Source organism: Cheilinus undulatus, linkage group 4, assembly GCF_018320785.1.
Source record: "Cheilinus undulatus linkage group 4, ASM1832078v1, whole genome shotgun sequence".
Lineage (NCBI taxonomy): Eukaryota > Metazoa > Chordata > Actinopteri > Labriformes > Labridae > Cheilinus > Cheilinus undulatus.
In genome coordinates, this window is record NC_054868.1 from 36,998,633 (window position 1) to 37,018,634 (window position 20,002).

The 20,002-nt window shown below is 39.0% G+C and overlaps 1 protein-coding gene across 2 annotated transcripts; it reads right to left on the bottom strand.

Annotated features, from left to right (window-relative positions):
* Positions 1 to 6,869: 6,869 nt before the first annotated feature.
* On the bottom strand, positions 6,870 to 16,453 carry LOC121508805 (caspase-6-like). Of its 2 annotated transcripts, none has more exons than XM_041785895.1 (8): positions 16,413 to 16,453; positions 16,082 to 16,123; positions 12,516 to 12,558; positions 12,295 to 12,429; positions 11,155 to 11,231; positions 7,623 to 7,798; positions 7,407 to 7,545; positions 6,870 to 7,291 (listed from the first exon to the last, which is right to left on the bottom strand). In XM_041785895.1, exons 1-8 carry the CDS (start codon positions 16,432 to 16,434, stop codon positions 7,071 to 7,073), a joined length of 855 nt encoding a protein of 284 aa, XP_041641829.1. In that variant the 5' UTR covers positions 16,435 to 16,453; the 3' UTR covers positions 6,870 to 7,070. The 2 variants fall into 2 exon arrangements, with proteins under 2 accessions (XP_041641829.1, XP_041641828.1); XM_041785894.1 differs by having other exon boundaries at positions 12,295 to 12,432; positions 16,413 to 16,446.
* Positions 16,454 to 20,002: the final 3,549 nt, after the last annotated feature.

Consider the following 20,002-nt stretch of genomic DNA (forward strand, 5'->3'; position numbering starts at 1 on the left):
TGTGCAAGCCTTGTTTGTCGATAACGTGTCCACAGTATGAGATTTCACTCTTGAAAAACACACACTTGCTTTTCTTTGCACACAGGCCATACTCACTCAGCCTACTGAGCACCTTTCTGAGGTTTTCCAGATGCTCCTCATCGTTTTTGCCACTAACAATGATGTCGTCTAGATAGCACTGTGTACCTGGGATGTCTTGAAGCACTTGGTCCATAGCTTTCTGCCAGACCGCCGGAGCTGATGCGTGTCGGTTCTTGCTCGTCGCCAATTTTGTTGTGTTTGTGACAATATTCAATAATGAAGCGGACACGGAGCTCATCTTTAGCTTGTTGTTTACTGCAGGACGGCAGGTCACAGAGCAACATAGGTCTCACTGCGCACATGTAACTCCTATTAGGTGTACTGTAAACAAGGGAGGCTAGTAGGTCCATACACTACAGTTAAAACCGTATGTTCCTGGCTTATTTGATCATCTTTATGTTGTCTAAAAAGCCTAAATCAAACTGATACTCAGACTGACAATACAGCACACCACACACTGACTCTCTCTTTCTCAGTGCATATAATATTAGTAATGCTTATCGTCAAAACGAGAGAATTTTCCTGAATTTAAGTCAAATACCAGTCTTCTGATGACTGATTTATGGGTCTTTGGGATAGCAGAAAATGAAGGCAATCATATTTTTGGAATGGGCGATAAGAACTGTGTGCTTTACTAAGCCCAATAAATTTATATGACTTAGGTGTTTATTTTAAGTATTGTACTTAATGACATTATTAAAATAACACTGAGTAAAAAAAAATAAATGCTTAAAGCAACAATGAGGTCCAAGCTTTCTGCCAGCGACATTAAAATGACCAGTCTGGCTTTCAACCATCAGATGACGGTCAGTACTTGCACATAGCGAGAGAAAGATTCCACATTTCCCTCCAAAACAGCGGGTGCGTTGTACTTTAAGTAAGATAACCATTTATAATAAACAACCCGGTCGGAAGTCCTGTACATATTTGAGGCCAGAGCACTAACACCAGAGGGAGGAACCCTGTGAGCGTCAGCACACGAAGTTGGCAATTTCAATGCTGGCTCGTACATAAAATCCACGTAGCATTCAACTTTAAGTGGGTCCTCTTCGTTTCAATCAAAAAGAGCAGAGCCGGTAGCCTTGAGTGGGCGATGTCCAAAGTTGGGCACCGCCCACTATTGCACACTGCATTTAGTGGCTTCCGGCGCGGCACCCCAGCATCCTCCTCCTTAACTCGCGGGGGACGTCAGGTCGCTCCTCGGCCGCACAGCTGTGTCACGCAGGGCAAGCAGCTGGTCCATACTGTAAACAATGGGAGCCACTGCCGCTCACGGACCCACAGACGGAATAGAAAAATTGAAAAAGTGATAAAAAGCAGCACCAGAAGCACCGTGCTTGTGTAACCCCGCTGTGTCTTTCTGCTGGACTGTGAAGGATGTGTCTCTGTCTCTCAATGTTTATGGTGCAGGAAGGACGCCACAATCGCACAGAAGTTGCTCTCACTCTGGTCTGCTCTTTAATTCTGGTGCAAAAACATCAGTGCACAAACATCAGTACTGCATCGTGCACCTGCATGGGCTCATTCATATCTGTGCAACGCAAACAAAAGAATCACCGTCTGTAACGCGGGGATAGCGGCTACGAGCTAGGCAGCCGACAAGGTAAGCTAGTTAGCATTAGCTTGGCAAGTAAACAGAGAGCAGCACGTGAATAAAGTTACTATTTCTACACATAAACGTCTGTAACTTTCACACAATGTTCTCATCATGTTTATAGTCAGAATACATGTTGGTAAAAGTTTCTACAACAGTTTTAAGCATTAAACAAGCTAACATCGATCTCAGCATTAGACACACACCTTTAGCATAGGAGCATTTTCCGTTGCTGAGGTACGTACGGTGGCCTGCTTGGAGCCCTACTGCTGCAGTAGCACGATTAACCCACCAGGTGGCATTAAAGTAACATAAATACGGCAAGAAAATTAATTTTGGAGTAATTCAACAAATAAGGCATTTTTAACTCTGTTACACTTGGTGTCTCGGGTGCACTGACGTTTTAAAAGCACAACCTAACAAAGTAGAGAAAAAAAGACATACAATAAACAGAAATAATCGTAGGTTACAGAAATATCGTCGTCCATGTTGTACTCCCCTCTAGGATCCAGAGAGCTGCTTCAGGGCAAAAAGAACAAAAATAACAAAGACAATACAAGGTGGAAACAAAATAATAAGAATTTTAAGATGAGAATCAAGGAACATTTTACCTGCTGGTCACAGCATCAGTCTTTTTAAGGCGTTCTGTAGAAAACAACACATAAATACTCATGAATAACAGACAACTAGGCTAGAAATACTCATTGGTAAACAGTTGGTAAATTAAATTCTTGCCAGAGAGCAAAAACATCTTTTCAACAAATAAAAGGTTTCTGATTATTTCTTTGCTCTTATTTATTTATTTGATTTTTATTTAACCAGATAAACCCATTGAGATTGAGATCTCTTTTACAAGGGTGACCTGGCCAAGAGGTCAGCAGCACACGTCATAATAAATAATACATATTCAAGAGGCGAATAATAAACAGTATGTTAGAACACACAATAAATAAGAGTGGAAAGTAGATCACATTTTAAAGTGCAGCAGTAGGAGTCACAATAACAATTTATAAATACAAGCACTGTACCCAGGTTTGGCATTGTCCATCAATTAAAATAGCAGAAAAGTTTTCCAGTGAAATAAGTTCTGACATTTTCAAATCGGACTGGAGACTATTCCAGGCTGATAGGGCAGCAAAACTGAACGCTCTTTTCCCCTGTTTAGTCCTGACACGAGGAACAAGAAGATGAATGGTATCACTAGAGCGCAGCAGCTTTTAGTTCTTTGCTGAAGAGTACATAAATAAGAACTAAGCCAAGAAGAGCCTTGTAAATCAGAGTCAGCCAGTGCGTGTACCTGCGAGCACTCAGAGAGGGCCAGCCAGATTTGGCTTAGTGTTCACAAATGAGTGAGTCGACTATAACCAGTGACAAACCTTAGCGCACAGTGTTAAACAGAGTTCAAAGACTGTAAGCATTTGGCTGGAGCAGTCATATATGTAGAACATCACCATAATCAAGTAACGATAAAAATGTTGCAGATACAAGGTATTTTCAAGCTCTGAGGGAGAAGCAGGATTTATTTCTTTAAAAGGAACCTATTTTTGTCCTGAGTTTGGTGACCAAACTCGCAATATGGGCCTTGAACGAGAGCTCATGACCAATAAGAAAACCCAAGTATTTGTAGTTCGAGACTAGCTCAGGGTAAACCTTGTGAGGTTAAGATTGAAGGGATGTTCCTTGGTAACTCACTAGAACTAGAAAACACCATGAGTTTGCTTTTGTTTGCATTTAAAACCAATTTAAGTTTTTGTAGACGAGACTGAACAACATTTAAAGCAGACTGTAAAAACTCAAAAGCCTGCACAATGAGGGATGACCAACATAAATAATGGTATTATCAGCATAAAATGATAAGAAGAATTTGACAATTAACACACATGTTATTAATATAAATAGAAAATAAAATAGGTCCTAAGAATGAACCTTGGGGCACACCTTTAGAGACCTCCAGAAAAGATGAGGTGGAATCAGCCATCTAAACACTCTTGGTTCTTTCATACAGGTAATTGGCAAACCACGATGCTGCCTTATTCCAATTAAGAAATTTTCTCTGGTTCTGATAAAACTGAACTACTAAAACTACTAAAGCTGGATCCACACAAATCAACATGGAGGCCTGCACCGCCAGACATTAAGGTTTCTAGGAAAGCCTTTGTTGTGTCACAAAATATATTTAAAGAGATTTGACTGAACAGGTGGGTGTTGAGGTCTGCTGCACCCCCACCTCTATTGACCACCTCATCAGCTGGAAACCACCGCTCATACATGTTTCATCCTTTAACCCAGGACATCTCCTGGTGGTGGGGCAGTGAACAGGGACACTCCCAGCAGCTTACACTCTTCAGGGATTTCTTGCTCCACAGAGAGACAAGCTTGATGTCTCAGCTCCCTCTGAAATCCCTGTTGTTGTTGTGTTATGCAGGCTGGCTCTTTCAGCAGATGTGTTACTAAGTATCCCACTGTCCAGTCGACAGTCAGAGTTACCCTGATGATAACTCAACATTCATGGGGTTGCTCTGATGACCACTCAGCTGTCACTGCAGTAACTTTGTCTTTGTTTCACTAATACACATTATTTACCCAGTTAACTTCATATTCCTCTGTTTATATTTTATAGTTATGTTTACATTTAATTTTATTTTATTGCAATACAAATTCTTTGGTTACTCAGTAGTGGTCCATTTCACATTTCCCTGTTTACATGTATAATTTTTCCAGTTGAAATCTCTGTCTCTTTGCACTATAACCATCCTTTGATTTCAATTTTTACTGTAGTTGTACAGCTTGGGTTATATTTAAAGATTGTGACTGTAAATATCTGAGAGCAATATTTAATGTCTGTTTATAGTGTTTGCTCTTGTATATAGACCTACACTGTATAAATACTGGGCCATATACTGAAGTTTGGAAAAGGCTGCTTTAGGATATAAAGTCATAAACGCTGATGTAGTTGATGATTAATCTCACCTTTACTGAATCGACTGATTCCTTCATCGGTTTGCTTCACTTTTGCTTTGATATGAGCGAACATTTCCATTTGTTAACGGCTTGTAACTTGATTTAAAACACATACATACCTTCCCTGTTGGCCACAGGTTTGCTGTCTGTGGCAACACTTCCTGAGAAGGAAGTAAGAAAGAAAGAAAACCATTAAATCCTTTCATTTACAGTACTTCCCTGATAAACTTTCTTACACGTTGAACTAACAGGGAAACAGACAGTAGAGTAACAAGCAAATGTGTTGAAACATTATTTAATTAATTTTACAAAATTCATAGATGTGGGGCCTGAATTGAATCTGAGATGATATTTAATTATGTATTACATCATTCATCTCCTACTGATAAAGCAGGGTTTAGCCCCGCCCCTCATTCTCATTGGCTGAATGTCACTCCTGTAGATCAGTATAGGTGTTTACATGTGCCAGGTGACTGGTCACCAAAAGGATTTCTATGCTACTTTTTTAGCTTAGTCCCCATATTTAATAATCTCCATCTCTCAAATGATACAGCCGTCACCCAAATCGTCTCTTTACTGCATGTTTGTCTTCATTTCCCAGAGGTCAACTAAAGTTCATTTCCAAAGCCTCCCCTAACTCTTCCCACATTCAGGTTTTTAAGGAAGTGTTCTTAGCTAAGTACTAAGGATCCTTCTTGATTGATTAATAGGACAACAGCTGCTTCTAAAACATTCAAGTACAGGGATAAAATACACTCAGTGATCACTTCATTAGGTACACCTGTTCAGCTGCTCTTAAAAGAAAGGGGATTTGAGAGACTTTGAGTGTGCCATGGTTGGAGAGATGTTGAAAGTAGTTACTGGGAGAGATGAACATCTTATGAAACTTCTTTTAATCTGCCTTATCCAGTAATATTTGTTGAAAACATTTTAAGGTAAATCTATGGTTTAACCTTGGATGAAGGACTCTCAGTCTCCAAAGGAATCTGCTTACACAATGATCATAAACACACAGACTAATTAATGATTGTATTTCTTATTCTGCATTATAGTTTGTCATAAGTTGTCAGAGTAGTAGATTTATTTATTTTCACTTCCCCAGTGCTATCACCTCTGTGAACCATCTTACCCACGTAACCCGTGTTACCCAATTACTGCTCTATTACATGCTATAGAGACAACCATCGTTTAATAAGTTCAAATATATTCCTTAACTGTCTTGGCCATTTTTTTTCTCATTAAATTTAAACACCAATTTCAAAAAAGTTGGGCCGCTGTGTAAAATGTAAATAAAAACAGAATGCAATGATTTGCAAACCTCCTAACATATATTTGATTTATAGAAGAACAAAGACAACATATCAGATGCTGAAACTGGGAGAGTTTCATGAAAATGTTAACTAATTTTGAATTTAATGGACGCAATAGATCTCAAACAGTAGGAACAGGGCAACAAAAGGTTAGAAAAGGAAGTGGTGCAACTAAAAAACACTAATGACAACAGGTCAGCAACACTGGGCCAGTCCAAAGTAAAGATTTTCCTCAACACAAACTCCCAAAGAATATCCCACCCAAAGCACATAAAATCATCAAACACTCAAAGAATCTGGAGAAATCTCAGTGCATAATTTAACAGCTACTCTTATCCAAAGTAAAAGTGTAAGTCAAGTGAGGGCAAAAGGAAATACAGTGTCAACATTGGCATGGTTTACACATTTAGAGAAAAGCACAAAAATAGCATTCAACAATGAACTAATAAGCCAGCAAAAACAATATCAATACATGAAATTGGATATAGAAAATGCTTCAGCATTAATATAGAAAATACAAGTGCAACTGACCAGAAATAAAGCTACAACAATTTGATCAGACTGTCTAAGTAGGTAAGGCTGCAGTATGTCAATCAAAAAAATAAGCAAAGCTCATAACAGAGCCATTAGAACTTTAAAGAGACATATTATGCAAAAATCACTTTTTCAGGCTTTTCCAACACAAATATGTGCCCCTGACCTGTCCACAATCCCCTCAAATACCAGAAAAATCCATTCCCTTTCTCCCTCTCTTTCTCCACCTTTCAGAAATTGTTGAAACAAGCCGTTCTCAGATTTTACACCTGGAGCGTAAGCACCCGCCCCCAGGTTTGGTTGGCCCTCTCCCACTTGGAGGAAAGTTCCTCCCTCCTCTACTGATCCTCTCAGCTACCAGCTGAGATGCTGGATAGCTCAGTGGGTTATCCTGCTGACTGCGGTCTGGGAGGTTGATGGTTTGAAGCCCAGTCAGGTCCTAAAATCTGGATAAAAGTTTAGACGTACAAAAAACCTATACTGGAGTGTTTTGTAGCAATAAATTTCACAGGCATGTTTAGGGGACCTCTGAGACCAATATAAACTTGTCTTAAAAGGGTAAACTATGTCTCCTTTAAGGTGTGAAACTGTTACTTTTTTGGTTTTAAGTACAGTTGCTTGGTGAGCATTGAGGCAAAGCAAGGTATCTGCTTCTTCCCTTTGAGATCCTTGTTATTACAGTTAGCACTTCTCTTTGACACCATCCTGTTGACCAGTGTGAGTAAATTTGTGAATTCGAGGGAGGTGCCGTGCTTTTGAAGCATCTCACACAGAGCCTGGATATACCAGGAGCCGTCAGCCTCCCTGTAACCTTTGCAAAAAAGAAAATGGAAAAGAGTTATTAATAGGAGGGACATGTAGTCTTTTAAAAATCACAGTTACAATGACTGAAAAAATCAATTAGATTAACATCCCAGCCATCTCACCTTCAGCCACAGAGTAACACATGATGAAATCAGCTCCAGCAGGGAGGGTGTATATGGCACACTTATTTGCCACAGTATCTGGTTCATCTCCTCCACAGGGAGAAACCACTGGATCATCAGCGATGCCTCCACGGCTCGCCTGATGACAGACGTATTCATGTTTACTTTGCCTGTATTCTAAGAATCTTTTTTTGCTGTTGTTGTTTTTGTCTTTACCTGTAATATATAGATTTTTGGTTTTCCTATGAGGCTCTTGCATTTGTCTCCTTTGAATGGGGATGTGATGTCTTTAATGCTGATCTTCTTATCATAGGTAAAAAGATGATCTTTCTCTCCATGGCTCAGGAAGACGAGAACAAAGCCGTCTGCATTTGAATGGTCGGCATTTGCAGCTGTTGATACATCAAGAATGTATTAAGCTGAATAAAAATTGTCATGATAAAGCCCAACACATATTGGAGTCACTTTGAAATTATTGATGAAAAGGTAAAAATACAAGATTCAATAGAAAAATAGATTTTCTAAACATTAGACATTAGGCAATTTATATTTTCAGTAATAAAGACTGCAAGCAAATGCCCACACACTGTTGAAACTAAAAAGTATGCCGGCACTGTTTATGTACAGATTAAATTTTACATATGTGCTTGCTTTGTTTAATGGACTCATTCCTCTCTCTTAGTTCTAGCATGTAGTGAAATAGAAGCAGCCTATCAACGCTTTGGCAGCCCCCCCACTCTCACAGACCGTTACTGTGAGACACCATCTCTGTCAGAACAGAAGTGGCTAATTTGCCAGGACAATGTTCCAGTTTGAGATTCATAAAATAACTACAAAGGAAACATTGAAAACATTCAGTTTTTCTCCAATATTTCCCAAGAGGGGAGAGTTTTTAACACAGCTTTTCCAAACATCCTAGTTTTATTTTGGATGCTTAGATTATTTTACTTTTCACACAGAAAAAACATTATTTCACTTAAACTAAAAACTACAAGGGTCAAAATTATTAGCCCCCTTTAGAATCGACCTTTTAGTCGGGCCATAGCAAAAACCACTGTTAGTCAATGATGTGCCTTAACTTTGCAATGCACAAAGCTTGTAAAATCAAGTTAAAACCAAGAGTTATTTACCAGTTTACACACAGAATAAAAGCTTCAGAAAGGGTTTGAGCTGTCACTTGAGAAGGCACCATGCCAAAAACAAAAGAAATCGGTTTAGTCCTGAGAAAAAGAATTGTTGATGCTCACAAAGCAGCAGAATCTATAAAGTTATCACAGCATTTCCAAGAGTCAAGAACTAGAGTGAGAAATACAATCAAGAAACTCAAAGAGAGCCACACAATCCTGACCAAGCCTGGCAGAGGTAGGAAGAGAAAGATTTCAAAGACCCTGGGAAGAAAATTAGTGAGAGATGTGTCCAAAGACCCCAGAACAACTGCCACGACACTAGTTAATGACTTAGCCAAGCCAGAAACTGTAGTCTCAAAGAAGACCATCACTAGAGCCCTGCACACAAATGGACTGCAAGGTTACAGACCAAGAAAAACTCAACTTCAGCAGGAGACCCCTTCAAGCCAGACTGGCGTCTGCTTAGGACAACCTGGAGAAGGATTATGAATACTGGAAGTGTGTCCTTTGGTCGGATGAAACTAAACTAGACTAGAGTTCTTTGGCCACAGAGGTGTTGGTGATGTTTGGAGAAAGAAGGGAGAGGCGTATCACCCAAAGAACACCGTACCCACAGTGAAACATGGTGGTGGGAGGATTATGCTGTGGGGATGCTTCAGAGCATCAGAAACTGTTAACCTTGTCCAGGTGGAAGGAACCATGAAGAAAGAAGGAAATTCGGAGATTTACAAAGAAAACCTGCTCTGGCTCTGTGAATCATATTATCTTTACCTTCAGCCTCGGAGGAGTGAGAGAGGGACTCTGCAGCTGTGCCATAGGTAAAGTTATCCTCAGATTTCACACGGCTTTAACCTCTTTATCCTCTAAGATGAGCTGTGAAAAGTTCTTCCAAACTTTGTAGTAGCTCCCATTGGTTAAAAAAGTAGTCCAGTGCTGAAGTCTGTGTCGAAATTGGCACAAAAAGACGCTAATTTGCATACTTAACAAACTAACTTGCGGTTGTGTGATGATGCGTTCAAGTTGGCTGGGAAATTTGTTTTTAAAGAATGGGTATAAGTATGTCAATATATCAGTGAAAATAACCTAGTTATTCAAAAATTTATTTATTTATTACTATTTTTAATCATTGAAGAACTTTTGGAGGGAGGTTGCAGCATTATTTATAATTTAAATGTAATTTATTCAGTCTATTTATTTTATTACAATTTAATTAAAAAATAGAAATTCAATTTTATTTATCCGCTTCAATCACTGTACCGAAAATGTACCAAACCGTGACTTCAAAACCGAGGTACACGCTGAACAGACATTTTTCTGTACTGTTACACCCCTAGTAGCCCCATTATCTACATACAGTGCTTAACAAATTTATTAGACCACCTGTCATATTTGTCTCAAAGACCATCCAGCATCATGAAGTGCTTTAATGCAGACTCTCTCATTTTCAGTGAGCTCTCCACGTTTTACCATTTTGAACAGGAATGAGGAATTTCAAACTGAATTCATCCAAATTTGAGCCGGCTCACTGGGCTTCTCTGAGAAGTCACAAATTAATCAAGCGTAACATTCAACCACTAAAAATAATTTTTCTCTTCAGGAATGCAAGTAAATAACTATAATTTTACATATTAATCAAGAAATAATAATGCGCTTTACTATTTTTCAGTTCTTTTGTAAATCAGTCAATTTGAAAATTCATGGATAACAATAATAATTATAGTTTAGCATTAAAATATAATTAGGGTTAAAGAGTGTCTACATATTGGTGTATTAACCATTGTAGAAAGATAAAAAATGATTTTGGTAATTACCAATGCTGTTAATTTAGGGTAGCTGTGGCATAAACCTTACTTTGGTTAGGGTTAGGGTGGTCTAGTTTGTGCCACTAACAGAGCTACATAAGCTACATTTGCTGTGTTTGAGTGTTTCCATGGAGGTTGAGCTTTTTTGGAAACAGGCTGCTTACTTTACCAAATGTTTTGTTGTTTTAACTTTTGGTATTTTAACTGTCACCCTAACCTAACCAAAAGTTTAATCCGATTTTATTTTAGTGTGTATTCCTGTCCTGACAGGTGCAGAGTCTCACAGTGTCAGTCAGAAAGGACATCAGAGGGCTTTATTTTCAGCGAGACCCGTCTCCTTCACATCAACAACATCAGATGTTTTCATAAGTATTTACTTCTCTTCACTGAAATTATGGAAATCAAACCGCTGCACCACTGTGCAGTCCTTATCACAAACAGAATACAAGATTTAACACATATATTAATTTTATCAACATAACACATTCTCCACTTCTTAAAACAAGCTCTGTTGAGAGAGAAAAGAGAAAGAAAATTCAGAAAATCTTCCTGCAGGGAAACTTCCAGCACCCTGTGAATCTCCCTCACTCATTGTTCTTCATCCAGGTCAGTGCAAGCAACAGAAAGGTAAGCACACCATGTCCTAACCACATCTCTCTTACAGCTTCGCCCTGCTTTGCTTATAGCCTGTTTCGATAATGTAACAAGAATGAATGTAAGCTAATTTTGTCACTCATGCTTGTGTGGTATGCTGTTAGGACAAGCTGTAATGGAGACGGGTTAAAGCGTTATGTTTTATGTGATCATGCATGTGCTTACCTTCTCTGATTTTCTCTTCAACATCTGACTTTTTTTTGTCATTGTAAATCTTCACTTCAAAGTTTAGATCTTTCAGGCTAAAAGAAAAAAATTGACATGTTAAAAATGCAATGCACAGTCACTGAACAAAGAGACAAGAATTTATATCTCTGTCTTGCTGTTGTCATTATACAGAAGTCTGCAGCTTTAAAGCCTATGTAACTGAGGAAACTCAAAGCTGTGTAGAGATCATCCCTCTGTATGTATGTTCCCCTCCCACTTTCACTTTTTTAGTATGATTCCTTGAGGTGGTGAGTGTGATTTATTTGCTTTGATTTGATATCCACATCCATCCCTCTATTTATCACAAAGCTTTATTTTTTACTTATTAATTCATTCTATTTCCCTCAGTGTTATACCAAAGAATGTAAACTGCCAATTTATTGATTTCAGTCAACTGTTAGTTATGGCAGCTAAGTTAACAAATGTTTTGTACGAGTGTAGGCGGAATAGTCAAGAGGGTCTGGCTGCAGCCCTTGAGCAAACCTCTGGAGACCTCTACGAAACCTCTTCGCTGGGGCGTGACGTACATTGCAGGTACGGGTCTACGCTGGACCGTGCAGTAGCTATTAAAACCCAACTGCTTCGGTTTAGGTGTTTAAATCCGACTGGTTAGATTTAGGCATTTAAATCCGACTGGTTACATGTAGGCATTAAAACTCGACTGGTTAGATTTAGGGTCAGCCTGCTGGCAAGCGGATAGAGCTGAAATTTCGTCGCGGGTAATATACGTCACGCCCCAGTGTAGAGGTCTGCCTGCTCTGGCAATATACGTAACGCCCCAGCGTAGAGGTCCATGGCTTGGGCAATGTACGTCACGCCCCAGTGAAGAGGTTTCGCCCCACCATAGAGGTCTCCAGCCGAACGCCCCAGCGTAGAGGGCTGCAGCCAGATGCCTCTCGGAATAGTGGGTATTTAACTTGTTTTACCTGATGCTTCATACTATGTGGAATTCTGCCATATTTTGCCACCAACAGCCCTAATATTTACATTCCTTTCAGTCATGTCAAAATCGAATGAACAGTGGTCTACCATAAAGACAGTTCAGACATGACAGTGTCTTTCAGCAACACAGCAGACTACTCGTAACAAAAGTGAGACCTTTTCTCCAAGTTATCCCGGTCAGCCTGGGTTCCAGGCCTGCTTTCTAAACTCTCAAAGTTCTCCTGATTAAAGATGAGTGCAAGGCCTCGTCTCTTGTGGTCCATCTTGTACTCCTCTCTGGGACCCTGAGAGCTGCTTCAGGGCAAAAATAACAAAGACAACACAAGGTGGAAACTAAATCATGATAATTTTAAGATGAGAATGAAAGAATGTTTTACCTGCTGGTCACAGTAACAGTCTCTGAAAAGTTTTTCATGCCTGCTGTGAAAAAGAACACATTATTATGATAGAAATAATAAATACTTATTGTGACTTTTTATAGGCTTTTTATTCTGTTAAGCAGCACAACTACAGGTGCATGGATTGTTCTGCTGCTGCCAGTACTGAGCCAAGCAGCCATTGTTACGTCTACTTGGAGTGAGCTGTAATGGGCGGCTGACAGCTGGAGAGAAGTGAACCTGATATGCTAGGCATTGCGTGCATGCATGCATTTTACATATCTGTGGCATGGCTACAATTCACGTCGATTGGGGCAACAGCCCATACATGGCATTTGGGAAGGGCAGAACCTTTAAAAATCTTGAAGGGTGAATGGACAAACGCTGTCTGTCACATTCATACAGACCAATCAACAAAACACATGGGGCATGTGCTGTCCCAGCGAGGGAACTACAAGATGTGATTTTAAAAGTCAGCCGTTAACATTGTTCACTATCTGTGGAGCCAGCCAAAGAGCAAAAACATCCTTCCAACCAAGAAAAAATTTGGAAATATTTCTTTGCTCTTCTTTGAATTAAGAAATGTTTTCCAGTTCTAATAAATCTGCTGCAAAGCTGTATCCATTCTATTTTTTTCATCAGCAGCCATTGTTTACATACTTGCAGTAAAACTGAGGCCTTGTCCACACAGAGACGAGAATGATAAATTTCTGCTTTGTTTTGAAAATGTTTTCCGTAAACACAGGATTGTTTCAGGAAATGTCCATGTAAGCATGGAACCACTGAAAATGACAGGAAATGCTGTAGTATTTATGCCAGGCCTTTAAGTGGCGCTGTAACGCTGCCATGGAAATGCACCAAAAAGAGAGAAGAAGATTACAGAGCATGCGTATAAAGCTTCTATAGAGGTTCTGCAGTACAAACACAACCCTGTAATCTGCAGCTGATGTTTTGGCTTGACCCCCGCATGCAGCTTAAGTGGGCTATGCTATATATGACATAATCATTTCAAGAAAGATGCGGTTTGCTGTCCACATGTATGAGACACCAGGCATATACAGAATTTTGTTCACTCTGGGACCCGATATTAAAAAAGCAACGTTGACGGCCTCCCAAAATGCAGATTCTGTGTGGATGAAATGCCGACACAACAAAAAAATTTTGCGTATACTCCTGAATTCGTCTCTGTGTGGACGGGGCCTAAACTACACCAGCTACAGCCTCATTCTCCTCAAATTGCACTGATGGTCCATACCTAGAAAATGTTTCTGACTGAAGCTTTGCAGGATGGAGCAAACTGATGACAAACATGGAATCTGGCCAATCCACTGGCTATTCAGTGGGGTATTAGATAAGTTAATGATTATATTTGACTAAAATAAATCAAATCAAAGCTCCTACATGAAAATTGTAACTTCTGCTGATTTTGGTGCCCGCTGTAGACAAAGTGGTGTTTTTGTCCTCTACATGGGTAACTCCTGTTTTCTATTAAAAATCAAGTCCTGCTGTCACTCACTGCAAATAATTGCTATGGAAAATGTAAAAAAGAAGGGGAGCAGGGGTCAACATGTTGTGAATCTTCCTGTCTGACACCTAAACCACAGCAGTAGCTACAGTCATTGAGAGATACGATACAGAACTAAAGAGATGTGTTGCTGAAGCTCTTGTTTGCTTTTGCAGCTCATAAAGAGGCTTAATTATTAACATCTGTCTATCCCATGAAAACTTAAAACTCCCCACAGGGGCTTAAAATTACTCAGTAATTCCATTAATCTTATAATAATACATTTTATCTATAAGGTGTTTTCAATCAAAGTTCTGTACATGGAAATTAAAATAATAAAAATAGACCCACTTGACAATAAGAAAATGTAACAATCTACAAACATCTAAAACATAAATCTCTGAAAAGGACATCAGAGAAACAAACAATTTAAGACTCATATGCAACAGTAAACAAGTGGGTTTTCAGTTTTGCTTTAAATACATCAATGGAAGATGTCTGCCTAATGTCTACAGACAGACTGGTCCACAATGTTGGTGACAGAAAAGCCCAGCTCACAAACCATCTTTTTATGGACCTCTGGGACACTCAGAAGTCCAGTCCTCGTGAAACATAAAGCACACGTAGGTAAATATGAGTTCACCAAATCATACAAGTATGACGGTGCAATGCTATTCACTGTTTTATAAGTTAGAGGCAGCACCTTAGAGTCCTAAACTGACCAATGAAGAGAGGCCAGCACTGGAGAAACATCCTCATATTTACTCACACTCTGGTCAAACATGAGCTGCAGACCTCGAAAACTCAAGAAATTTGTTGATAACCAGCCACTAGCTGCAGCCAGACAGGCCTCAAGTTTATTTGTATCAGATCCACTTTGAAGGACAACTAGCATATATAACTGTTAATCATCTGTGTAGCAATGAAAAGTGATCCCAAAGGAATGTGAAATTTGACCCAAAGGTTTCAGATTGAATTGAGTGATTGAATGAAAACCAAAGGTGGACCCAGTACAGACCCCTGTGGCTCCCCATACTTAATAGCACATTGTTGTACATGATGAAATTTTCTGACAGACCTCAATCACTGGAGCACCTGGCCTGACATGCCAGAGTCAATAGCCAATAACAATTACTTTCGTAAGCTTATTTTCTGTGGAGTGATTGGCTCAAAAAGCTGACTCAAATGGCTCAAAAAGAATATTTCATGACAAATAATCTTAATGGTTATTACTTAGTGAAAGTAAAAAGTTAAATTTCTCTTCAAATGGCTTCACAATCATAATCAGATTAAAAATGTCCTTGGTGATGACTCATTTATTGCCAGTAATGACAGGGTTTATGGCAACTTGTCCAGATTCACAGGAAACTGTGACCAAAAGTTCTGAAATTCTTCAACCGCTCATACGATTTTAATGAAAAATGTTGCATTGTGTCTCTATGATGGACTAAAACAAATCAAACAAAGCATGACTCATTACCCTGACTTTTCAGCATATTATTTATAAATATCAACTGGCATATGAGGGACAACTTTAAAACAGGTTCAGATCATTTCTAAGAAATCTCTACATTCAGAGTAGAAGGAACAGTGTTATTCAGTTTGTGTTGAAACACAGGAAACAATCATCTGACATGATAGCTCAGCAGATCTCACTGTGCCACTATCAGTCATCATTGACTTAATAAATGCACCACTCTCGCTCTTGTGACACATTTTAACTACACATTTAAAGTCCCATGAGCCTTTGGTCTGACATAAAGGTTTTAAGTCCACACTGTTTCTTTATTCTGGCACACATGGTGACCCACATTTGACCCACAGGTTGAGAACCACTGGATTAGTGACCAATCAAAGTCTATCTACAAAGACTGCTTGATGTGCTTTTGGTATTTAGGGTGGAGTAATGAACGCTCAGCAGCTGATGATTCATCTCACCGTACAGGAATAGACAGGTCCCTTTATCTGTTTGTTTCACTTTTTGCTCTGATTGGTAAACATTCTTCTAATTCTATACAAGTTTAATAAATGGTTTGTAACTTGACTTAAAACACATACATACCATCCCTGTTGGTCACTGGTATGCTGTCTGTAGCAACACTTCCTGAGAAAGTGAGACAAAGAAAACAGTTAAGTCCTTTCACTGAGATCACTGGAAAACTTTCTTACATGTTGAACTCATTTTTAAATGGACAGTAGAGCAGCAATGATCATTTTATGTTAGTTACAAACCTTATAAATTACATGGGGCTTAAATTTTGTGTAAACTTAAAGGTAATTCAATTAAATTTTAATAAGAGGACACAGGTAGACTATGTCTTCTTACTTGAACAAAAAACTAAACAAAACAAATTAAAAAAAAAAAAAAAAAGTACGGTAAGTAAAGCTGTTACCTCCACTTTTGCCGTCAGCCATTTTAGACAAGGTTGCAGGAAGTTTTCCCTCCTCTGTTGTTATATTCATTGATGTATTACATCACAAACCTTACACTGATAAAGCAGGTTTTATCCCCGCCCTTCTTTCTCATTGGCTGAGTGTCACTGACAGTTGTTCATCTGCAAGGTGAATGCTCACCAAACAGATTTCAAACCTACTTTTTCAAACTAAATCCCTATTAGTAAATTCTGTAAAGCTTCCCTTAACTCCTCCCACAGTCAGGTTTTAAGGCAGTGCCCTTTGCAAAGTACTGAAAATCCTCTTGGCTGTTTAATAGTTGCCTATGAAACATTCAAATATAGAGGTAAAACACACTCACTGCTCACTTTATTAGGTACACCTGTTCAGCTGCTCCTTCAAACTTTCTCACCAGCCAGTCACATGGCAGCAACCTCTGCATTTATGCACATGGTCAAGACAATCTGAAGGTCAGACTGAGCATCAGAAAGGGGATCTACATGACATGCCACGGTCGTTTATGATCTGGCAGGGTACAATGTTGTTTATGCCAAATTCTGACCCGGCCATATGAATGTGACATCAGAAATGAAGTCATCAGACTTAGCAACATTTTATGATCCCAGCCTCAGTTTCCTGTGCTTAGCTGACAGGAGTGGCTCCCAGTGTTGGTTTTTGTAGCTGTAGCCCCTCTGCTTCAATTGGTCATCCATTCTCATCATTGGCCTCTGATCTCTGCCGTCAACAAGGCATTTTGGCAAAGAGAACTGCTGCTCACTAGATATTTTCTCCTATTTGGACCTGGAGATGTGCATGAAAAGCCTAGATCACAAGTACTCATACATAAACTCAGACCCAGGAAAGCTGTTGAAAGCACTTATTGGGAAAGATTAACAGCTTATTCAACCCTTTTAAAATGTTTCCTTATTCAACAATATTAACTGTAAATGGTTTTAGGTAAATCTATGGTTTAATCTTGATGAAAGATTAGTCAGAGGTTAGTTAAATATATTCTGCCTCATACAGATGTTGCTTAAACCATGATAGTGAACATACAAAATGATCCATGTAGTTCTTTATTCAGAAAATACAAGTGCAACTGACCAGAAATAAAGCTACAACAATTTGATCAGACTGTTTAAGTAGGTAAGACTGCAGTATGTAAATCAAGACACATCCACAGACACATCCAACAAGTCCCAGTCAATCCCGCGCCCAGCCTACCTCACTGTCACTACGCAAAGGACCATAACAAAGTTGACTAGCTCCACCTTGTGGCTTGATGCTTTCACTTCATCACAGCTCTCTGCAACCTTCTAACTCTGAGCACCGTAAAGGTTCCCCTGAGAACGTAAATTGTAATAATGGATCAAAGGTGATAAAGCTGTGTCTTACAAACAGCTAGTCAGGAAATAAGGGTGGTCTTGCAAATGATGTATTAACTAGTACCATCTAAACACCTCTTACATTCAAATCCAGAAGACATGGGATGGGTTTGTTATGTTTAAATGCTTGAAGTTTACTACCTAAAATGGATTTTATTAGAATCTAGGTCTTTCAAACTGAACCTGATATATTTGTAATAGCAGAGTCATAGTTAATGGATACAACACCAGACAGTGATGTTAACCTGGTCGGTTATAATATTTATCGATGTGGCAGATACAACGGGAAGGGGGAGTAGCAATTAATGTTAAACTAAACCTCTCTATTACAGTTTTATTTAACACCTCTGTCCCTTATCAATTTGAATGTATTGTTTTAAAAGGCTCTTACAGGATGTACAAAATTTGTATAGTTAGGGGTCTACCGACCTCCAAGTGCTCTCCCATCTGCAACTGCAAACTTAACTGGGATACTCTCAAAGTTTCTGAATTCTGAATTATTAGTCATGGGCAGAGGTGTGAAGTAACTAAGTACAAATACTTCGTTGCCTTACTTAGGTAAACATTTTGGGTATCTTTACTGGAGTAATTATTTTTCAGCCTATTTTCAAGCATGCTTTCTAATGCTTACATTTTAAAAATAGCCTCGTTACTCCTCATCATTTCAGCTTGTTTTCATTCCGGCTTGCCATTGTTCAAAAAAACACAAATAAAGAACCCAAAAACCTATCCAGATGAATCATCCAGATAGAGTGAATTTGATTGTGGCTGGATGAGAAGTATAAACATAATACCATTCCGACACAATATTGGTTTGTATGCGAACCATCGCGCCTGCGCACGACACAAATCACGTCACCCTCCAGCAAGGAAATAGCAGACGTACAGTGCTTAACAAATTTATTAGACCACCTGGAATCACCACCCAGAATGTTATGCTTGATTAATTTCTGACTTCTCAGAGAAGCCCAGTGGGCCAGCTCAAATTTGAGTGAATTCAGTTTGAAATTCCTCATTCCTGTTCAAAATGGTAAAACTTGGAGAGCTCACTGAAAATGAAAGAGTCTGCATTAAAGCACTTCATGATGCTGGATGGTCTCTGAGACAAATATGACAGGTGGTCTAATAAATTTGTTAAGCACTGTGTGTAGCCTGGTATGAAGATGTCTGTGGCAGAGACTCAAGAGAACTGGAGCTAAATGTCCCAACCAAGCACCAGCTAGGAGGGTGGTAGTAGACATATATGGTTCTTGAATGTATTTGCATTGTACTAGAATGCGTTCCTTTTCAGTGGGCGTAAATGCGGCTGAAACAGGTGCATCCCAAATTTTTCAACATTGACATTTTAATATAACATTATAGTCATTATGGCCTTTAGAAAAATGTTTTTTTGGTGAGGTGGGTTAGCGCACTATAGGCTCCTGTGGCGTAAGCTTTTGTCTTTAATGGCATTTTTTCCCCCTTACATTACTTTTACTTTTATACTTTAAGTAGTTTTATACTTTTATACTTTTACTTGAGTAAAAAAGCTTGAGTTGATACTTCAACTTCCACAAAAGTCTTTTTAAACCCTAGTATCTATACTTCTACCTTAGTAATGAATGTGAATACTTTTGACACCTCTGGTCAGGGGAGACTTAAATCTGGACTGGTTATCATTTGCTTCTGATGGTATTAAGTCAATGTGCAACGACTGCAATCTCACACAGTTGATCAATGAACCTACTAGACCCAGTAAGAAAAACCCAGCAAAATCAACTCTCATTGATGTCATTCTGACAAACAGCTCACATGAATGTTTACTCAGTGGAGTATTTCCACGGGACATCAGTGACCACTGCCCTGTTGCATGCATTAGAAATGAAAAGTCCATCAAAGCCCCATCCCATTTTATAACTAAAAGAAATTTTTTAAGATTTTAGCAAAGAGAGGTTTTTACATGACTTATTTTTAACCGACCTTTTAAGTGTAACCTACATCCCTGATCCAGACCCAGCCCTGAAGCACTTTTGCACAATTTTTAATTCAATTTTAAACAAGCATGCCCAAACCAGACAATTAGGGCAAAAAACAGTTCTAATCCCTGGTTTAACAATACTTTATCTGACAAATTATGCATTCGAGACAAGGCATGGAAACTTGCCAGAGAGACTGGCTTAGACAGTGATTGGTAGATGTTTAGAAAGCTAAGGAACAAATGTTCT